The 8329-nt window shown below is 43.3% G+C and overlaps 1 protein-coding gene across 1 annotated transcript in view; it reads left to right on the top strand.

Annotated features, from left to right (window-relative positions):
- Positions 1-7452, top strand: part of LOC103366094 (bone morphogenetic protein 1-like) — an 18827-nt gene extending 11375 nt beyond the window's left edge. Inside the window, exons 9-20 of the mRNA XM_008293726.1 lie at positions 248-350; positions 448-564; positions 733-878; positions 1391-1586; positions 1702-1827; positions 3612-3775; positions 3868-4048; positions 5365-5490; positions 5899-6026; positions 6108-6321; positions 6528-6778; positions 6874-7452. Of these exons, the coding sequence (XP_008291948.1) occupies positions 248-350; positions 448-564; positions 733-878; positions 1391-1586; positions 1702-1827; positions 3612-3775; positions 3868-4048; positions 5365-5490; positions 5899-6026; positions 6108-6321; positions 6528-6778; positions 6874-7008 (1887 nt within the window). The 3' untranslated portion in view covers positions 7009-7452. The remainder of the gene's footprint in view (positions 1-247; positions 351-447; positions 565-732; positions 879-1390; positions 1587-1701; positions 1828-3611; positions 3776-3867; positions 4049-5364; positions 5491-5898; positions 6027-6107; positions 6322-6527; positions 6779-6873) is intronic.
- The last annotated feature ends 877 nt before the right edge of the window (positions 7453-8329 follow it).

Raw genomic sequence — 8329 nt, 5'->3', positions numbered from 1 at the left:
ACCAAACTGCACATCACACATGATTCATAACGAGGACCGCCGACAATCCAGTGAGTCTTTCTGTTTTTACAGTTTCTGGCTCTGATCATTTCTTCTTAAAAATAAAACAGGTCTTTTAAACTTTTTCCGTTCATTTGCCGTCAGTACATATCGGTTGGAAAAAACAAAAAATGTTGATGTCGTTGAATATCTTCAACTGTTGTGACCCCTAGAAATCTGGACAGATGTCGTCTCTTCTGTGTCTTAGATCGTTCTGAACTTCACCTCCATGGACCTCTTCAGGAGTCACTTGTGCTGGTACGACCACGTGGAGGTCCGAGACGGGTTCTGGAGAAAAGCTCCTCTCAAAGGTCTGCCTGAAGCCTGTGCTGTAAACTCCCTACCAGGAACTTTTGAAGCACTCACTGACAGGCGCTGTTGTTGTTGTTTCGTAATGTACTTTGGCAGGCCGGTTCTGTGGAGATACACTTCCAGATCCAATTATCTCAACTGACAGTCGACTGTGGATTGAATTCAGGAGCAGCAGCAGCTGGGTGGGCAAAGGCTTCTCTGCTGTTTACGAAGGTACGACGCCGACTTTTGTTTTGGTGCACGCTCGCTTTAGGTGATGCTTCGTATCTCGTCCGCTTCATTTCGCTCGTCGTAAAGTCGACAGCTGAAGGCGGGAATGCAGAAAGCGAGCCTGTGAATGAAATAAACCGCCATTAATCTCACTTCTCACCTCCTGTGCAGCCATCTGCGGGGGAGACGTGGAGCGGGAAAGCGGCCAGATTCAGTCCCCCAATTATCCCGATGACTACCAGTCCAACAAAGTGTGTGTGTGGAAAATCACAGTGGCAGAAGGTTTTGATGTCGGCCTCTCCTTTCAGTCGTTTGAGGTAAAAGATCAACTATACTGTTATGAGTTACACAGCACGGCAACGTGAGTAGAAAAAGCAAAGGGTGGAGGGTTGTTCCAGCGCTGAATACTGCATTTGATTGGTATGTAATTGCTCCAAAAATTTGTTCTCAGAAGTAATGAAAAAAATATGCAGCAGTGAATGTCCAATCTGCCCCAAAAGCTTTAAAAAAAAGGGTTTCATTTCACCAGATGCCATAGTTATTTTGTGGAAAGCACATCTATTTTCCTTTTTGGTTCAATGCATTCGTGTGCTGTGATGATTTAACAGGTTGGTTCATTAAACTAAATAGTTGCTGTAGCTGTGCCTGAAGCTTCTATGTAACCTGAGTGGCAACAAAACCAACAAATAAATGCTGCTACCTTTCAATCAATAATGTTGTGGAGGGCAGGAGGATGTCTGTTAACGCATCACAGACTGATCAAACTTCACCAACATCTGCCGTCTGTAATACCTGTTAGCAGAACTCACCACCTTTGCTTTGACTCCAGATCGAGAGACATGACAGCTGTGCCTACGACTACGTAGAGGTGAGGGACGGCAGCTCAGAAAGCAGCCCGCTGCTCGGTCGCTTCTGCGGCTACGACAAACCGGACGACATCAAAAGCAGCTCCAACCGGCTCTGGCTCAAGTTTGCGTCCGATGGATCGGTCAACAAAGCCGGGTTTTCAGCCAACTTTTTCAAAGGTCAGAAAGTCGTTTCAAAACTAGCGACAATTATTATTATTATTTTTTCCGCTTGCGGAAAGTGATGCATCTGCTGGCGCAGGAAACCAGTAATTCAGATTTCTCTTTTGTTTAGAGATGGACGAGTGCTCCAGACCTGATAATGGTCATTGCGAGCAGCGTTGTCTGAACACGCTGGGCAGCTACAGATGTGCCTGTGACCCTGGATATGAGCTGGCAGCTGACAGACGCAGCTGTGAGAGTGAGTGTAGAGCCTCGCACAAACTCGTTACCGCCGTTAGAGTGCTGCTGCTGCTGCTGCTGCTGCTGCTGCTGCTTTAGAATATGAAGTGAAGCCCGTGAGCTTGTTGAGCTGTTCAGCTGGAGTCTGCCACTACACTCATGTGGCCTTCTCTTCTCACTGCAGCGGTTACAGTACCTATAAAAACCCCTGTTGGAGGTTTTCCATTTTTATTGCTTTTAAATAATAATAATTTACAAAAGTTATTTCATGCCACTGTGAAAACAGAAAGTAATGTGGATTAATTCAAAATATAGGACATAAAATAAGTGATTTCACCCTAATTCAACAGAAAATTGATGCTAGAAGCCACACAATTATGAAAAATAGAAATCATCTATGTGCCGTGAATGTGTCTCTAGAGATTGTAGTATAAAGACACCTGCATGTGGAAGGTAAATCAGAACCCCTGGATACAACCACACCATGAAGACTTAGAACCCCCCAAGAATCTCTGTGGAAAGTTTCTTTTTTTTTTTTTAAAGATGAATACAAGAAAAAATCCAAGTCACTGAGAATCTCTTGGAGTGAAGTTACATCCATCATTAGAAATTGGAAGGAATATGGCACATGTGTAAAGGCCACCAAGACACCTATGAGTCCCCTGAAGGAGTTACAAGATGGGAAAGACTGTACATACACCAGCTGGTGGTTCTTCACCGACCAAAGCTTTATAGGAGAACGGCGAAGAGAATGAATGAATGAAAAATGAATGAAAAATACTTTATTTATAGCAGAAGGGAAATTCAGTAAAAAAAAAAAAATTAAAAAAGAGAAAGTCAAAAAGAAAGCCACTGCTGAAAAATCACAGATTAAATCTAGAGTTTACCAGATGACATGTGGGAGACTGATGAGGCCAAAACGGAGCTTCTTGGACACCAAACTAGACAGTATGTTTGGCAAACACCAATCACTGCACATCATCACAAACATCCCCACAATGAAGCACGGTGGTGGCAGCATCATGATGTGGGGATGCTTTTCAAAAGAAGGCTTGTAAAGGTGGATGAAAAAATGAATGCAGCAAAGTAAAGGGAAGTCCTAGATGCAAAAGAACTGTGATTTGGGATAAGATTTGTTTTCCATCAAGACAGTGAGTGGAAGCATACAGCTCAGGCTTAATAGAAATGGTGTAAAGACAACAAAGTGAATGTTCTGGAGAGGCTGAATCACAGCCCTGACTCCAATCCAATTGAACATTTGTGGCTGGACTTGAGAGAAGCTGTTCACTCATCACTGTGTAACCCGACAGAGCTTGGGCAGTTTTGTAAAGAAGAATGAGGTAAAAATGAAAACCTCCAGATTTTAATTTAGTGACATTATTTGGAAAAATTTGTTCTTTCTTTTTTTTATTGTTTGAACAATCCAGGCTTTAAGGCGTTAGTCAAGACATGCTATTGTCTTTTGCCACTAGAGGGCAGTGTTCTCCTGCTACAACTTGTCAATGAGGCGAGAGGCAACTTGATTCATGTGCACGGAAATTCATTTTACAAGTAGAATTTGATGCATTTTGCGATTTCATTATTCACTTTCTGGATGCGGTCACTGTTTAATCCCAGCACCACAGTTTCATCTCACACTGATTTTATTTCTTGGCATTATTTTAATCAGTAATGGACAACCTGTGAATAAAAAGACGATCTCTTCCCACAGATTTAACAGATTTACATGCAGCTCTTGTAGTTTATGCTCTCATGGTGTTTTTTTTCTCACCTATATCACTAAAATCTGTTTTCTCCCACCAGCAGCTGCCTGCGGCGGATTCATCACCAACTTGAACGGTTCCCTCACAACCCCCGGCTGGCCCAAAGAATATCCACCCAACAAGAACTGTGTGTGGCAGCTGGTGGCCCCGATCCAGTATCGCATCACGCTGGTGTTTGATGTGTTCGAAACTGAAGGGAACGATGTAGGTTTTAGTGCGTATACATGGGTAGAATCGCTGTATGTCTGCAGAGGTTTTCTCTTTGCTGAAATCTGAACACGTCTTCTGTACATCAGGTGTGTAAGTACGATTATGTGGAGGTGCGCAGTGGCTTGAGTTCAGACTCAAAGCTTCATGGGAAGTTCTGTGGAGCAGAGAAACCCGAGGTCATCACCTCCCAGGAGAACAACATGAGGATTGAGTTCAAGTCTGACAACACCGTCTCCAAGAGAGGCTTCAAGGCCCACTTCTTTTCTGGTAAGCAATGCTGTACTGAGGAAATATTGATAAAGGAACGACTGAGGAAGTATGATGTAATGGAGCCGATCCCTGAACAACAATGAGAGCAGCTGTCTTCAGTTCCTGCCACCAGAATGAGGCCAGTGTAGTCTGTGTGAAGCACAGATTGAACTTCATACAGCCTGATGGTGTTTTCCTTTAATTTTTTAAACAATATTTTAATCATGATTCTTTTTCTCTATTGTCTTTATACTAACTGCCCACTCCAGTGTTTGTATTTCTTAATAAATCAGCAGTAATACCTCAACTAGGTCACAAATAAATATCCATCCATCCATTATCTATATACCGCTTAATCCTCACTAGGGTCGCGGGGGGACTGGAGCCTATCCCAGCCGACAAATAAATATGCTCAGGTTTATTTCTAATCCAGTGAAATTACCACAGGTTTGCTGTTTTGTAATCTAAAATTGCTCAGACCCATTTGTTTACTTATCTTTAATTTTTCCTGAACCAGAAAAGAGTTTTAAACAAAATGCAGTTCCATTTCCCACATTAAACGATCAGAAAGTTGCAGGGTGAAGAAAATTTCCACATGAGAACCTCATTTGCAACTTATTTTGACATTAAAAGTTGACTACTGCAAGTTGTCCTCATGTCCGTTTGACATCTTTTTCACTCCATTTTGGCCTTTTCATCCCCACTGAAGCTGTGCTTTTAAAGAGCACGTTTTGGGTTTTTCCATTTCCTTTAATGTGTTATGAAGCCTTTTATACATGCTAAAGGGTCTGTTAACCTACAAAAGCCAAAGTCCAATCCAACGGGGCTTTCACCCACAGAAACACTGTCACATACCTGCCTTCAAAAAACGTTTAAATCTAGACTTTCTTTACTTATTTACATCACCATGTAACACATTTACCCAACACCTGCCAGGCATCAAACTTCTGCTAGGGTTACATCTCTCTGCCTGAACTCATAGATCTGGGAGTGACAAAAATGCCTCGCTTTCATCGGGCCACATGACCAATCAGAGAAAAATTGGCTTTTCAGGATGGGGAATGAAAAAGAATGATACAGCATGAAAAAATAATGTGTTTTTTTTATTATGGTAGACTCCAAAATTAAAATTCTGAACCTTTAAATGTGTGTGATGTGGGCTCTTTAAACTCAGAATGTGAAACAGTGATTTTCTCAAACCCCGTGTTTCAAGCACTGTGACAAACAATACAGGTCTGGGCCTTAAATGTTAATAAGTTCTGCCGGTTTTCTGTGACCCACAGTGTTACCAGGTGCAAGGAATCTGAATTAACATTCTTGAACCATCTCAACAGATATAGACGAGTGCTCCAAAGGTAACGGCGGCTGCCAGCATGAGTGCGTGAACACCTTCGGAAGCTACAGCTGTCAGTGCCGCAGCGGCTTCATGCTGCACGATAATAGACACGACTGCAAGGAAGGTACGGCGTTTTCACTGCTGTCCTGTCATCGGTGTGATTCGATAAGGCGATTTTAAGAGTCACACCTGCAGATCTTTGTGGTTTTAGTTGTTGAGATTTACTCTCTACTGGTGCTTTCCACAGAAGAAAACATGAAAGCTGTGTTGTTTGAGTTATCAGAGCCTTCACCAGCTACCGTGCTGTAAATGTACAGGCCAAACAATGCCTATGACCTATTTTTTAATAACCCCCGTGGAAAAAAATGTTTGCGTGTGGAAAGATTTACTTTTGCTTTCGCTTGTCTTTCCTTTAATGAATGCATGATCAAAGAAAAAATACCCCAGAGGAAGCTCGTGCTGCGGAAGAGGAAATGATGTGATGCAGCTTTTCTTGTTTTCTCCTGATAATGCTGTTTTTGTTTTTCTCCAGCGGGCTGCGATCATGTCGTAACCAGCGTCTCAGGTACCATCAGCAGCCCGAACTGGCCCGACAAATACCCCAGCAAGAAGGCCTGCACCTGGTCTCTGTCCACAACCCCGGGGCATCGCATCAAACTTGTATGTTATGACCCAAAATGAAAGCTGTAAAAAGCAGTTTCTTGTAGGATCTCATTTAATGTCACTCTCAATGACTTGCAGGTTTTTAATGAGGTCGACATGGAGGCTCATCTGGAGTGCGCTTACGACCATCTGGAGATCTACGATGGGAAAGACCTTCGTGCACCGAGTCTGGGGCGATTTTGTGGCACCAAAAAGCCTTCTCCCGTCGTCTCCAGCGGCAACAAAATGTTCCTACGCTTTTTCTCAGACAACTCAGTGCAGAAACGAGGGTTTGAGGCTTCATACAGAGCAGGTGGGCGAAGAAAGTTACTCATCTGCTCCCAAAAAACAGCCTGGAAATAGAGTAAATTTGTGTTTTGGAGCGAGAATAGAATACCAAAAAATGTGACATTTCAAGAATGGGGTTTGCTTTGTGTTGTGTTTATAAAGCTGCATTCTTTCCTCACTTTTACGAGTTCCTCCTTTTGACCCTCTAATTTTGTGGTTGTAAATTCCCAGAATGCGGAGGAAGCCTTAAAGCCGAGGTCAAGACAAAAGATCTGTACTCTCATGCACAGTTCGGAGATAACAACTACCCTGGAGGCTCCGACTGCATGTGGGTGGTCACTGCTGAGAAGGGTTACGGAGTCGAGATCATCTTCCAAGTGTTTGAGATCGAGGAGGAGGCCGACTGCGGCTACGATTACGTGGAGCTGTATGACGGCGCTGACGTCAAGTCTCCCAGGCTGGGACGCTATTGTGGATCCGGGGTAGGTCTTGTGCAGTAAACATTGCTTTAATGAAATGACTCTTACAAGGGGAGAAAGAAAGCCCAACCTTTTTGTCTGTATCTTCTTCTCCTCAGGCTCCAGAGGAGGTTTACTCAGCTGGAGACGCCATCGTTTTGAAATTTCACTCAGATGACAGCATCAATAAAAAAGGCTTTCATGTGCGCTACACCAGCACCAAGTTCCAGGACACGTTGCACGCCAGCAAGTGACTCTCTAAATCTTCCCCCAAACCTAAATGGAGACTTCACCCCTACTATTTGGTCGGTCACACCCATTTCCAGGCGAGGAGTGAATGCATGGCTCGATACCGCAAACACCAACCCACATACTTTACATTGAAATCTGTGAGACGGAGTGAAGCCGTGCAGAGAAGTCGCGTCTTCACTCCTCATCGTTATGTAGCTGTTTAGAGTTAAAGGACTAGTTATCTTCAGTCTGCCCTGTAACGAGCTGATTGCATCATAGCACTGAGTTATAAAATGTATATATTGTGATATAGTTTGCCTTGTTTTTTTTTAAATCATAATATCCACTGTGTCACTTTTTTTTTGCTGTCTGAGGTTGAACGTGTGATCACTTCTAATGAATGTAATGCAGTTTGATGTATTATATCACTTAATAAATGCACATGGTAATTGTGGACAACAACAAAATTCGACAGTATCTTGTTCCTGGAAGCATAACAAGTGTGTTATTAATGTTGAAGGCTCACTACACTTTTCTGAATTTGCCTTCACAAGTCTGCTGTTGGGAAGCATCCACACATAATGATGCTGCCACCGCTGTGCTTCATGGTGAGAATGGTGTGTTCAGTGCTTGGTGTCCGCCACAACAGCCACAACATTAAAACGATTCCTACTTGTGCCTTCAAAACAGCTCTGACCTGCTCTGACATGGACATGTGGTGTCTGGCACTGGCAGCAATCGATTGGGCTTGTGAGTTTGGTGGCTTGGTAAATGCGTTGGGCTCTTTGTCGTGTTCCTCGAACCATTCCTGAAAAGTTTTTGGAGTCAGTTTGCTCTGTTGCCTTGGTGGGGTGTGTTTGGTCACATCCACATGAATTTATTACCCAAGATTTCCCAGCAGAGCATTGCAGTTTAGCGAGATTCACTTAACCTGTCAGTGGTTTTAATGTTATGGCTTGTCTGTTTACACTCAGAGATCATGGATCCACCAAAAGCTTTCTCTCCACATGTCTGTTGAGTTATTTATTAAGTGAGTGTGTCCGTTGAAAGCCTCTCTGACCAGCAGCAGCTCACGACACTTGTCTCTACGTGGGTTCAGTGTTTACATGCATCTCCAAAGCAACATTCCAGCTTCGCTCAGTGAAACTCACAGAGCACACGTTTTCAAGTCTGAAGCATCGACTACGTACATTTGTTTATCTTCCTCCCTGCCTTTTTTGGTGCTTTTGCCAAGTTTCCACCAGCTGTTAATACACGAAACTGGAAGCAGGAATGTCAGCGTCGGCTGCTCACTTGCACTTGTGCACATGATGCAAACATAACAGTGACCCACTTGTGAAAACA

This window comes from Stegastes partitus, unplaced genomic scaffold, assembly GCF_000690725.1.
Source record: "Stegastes partitus isolate 25-593 unplaced genomic scaffold, Stegastes_partitus-1.0.2 Scaffold907, whole genome shotgun sequence".
NCBI classification, from domain to species: domain Eukaryota; kingdom Metazoa; phylum Chordata; class Actinopteri; family Pomacentridae; genus Stegastes; species Stegastes partitus.
Note: the sequence above shows the minus strand (reverse complement) of the source record. Positions and strands in the feature narration are given on the sequence as shown.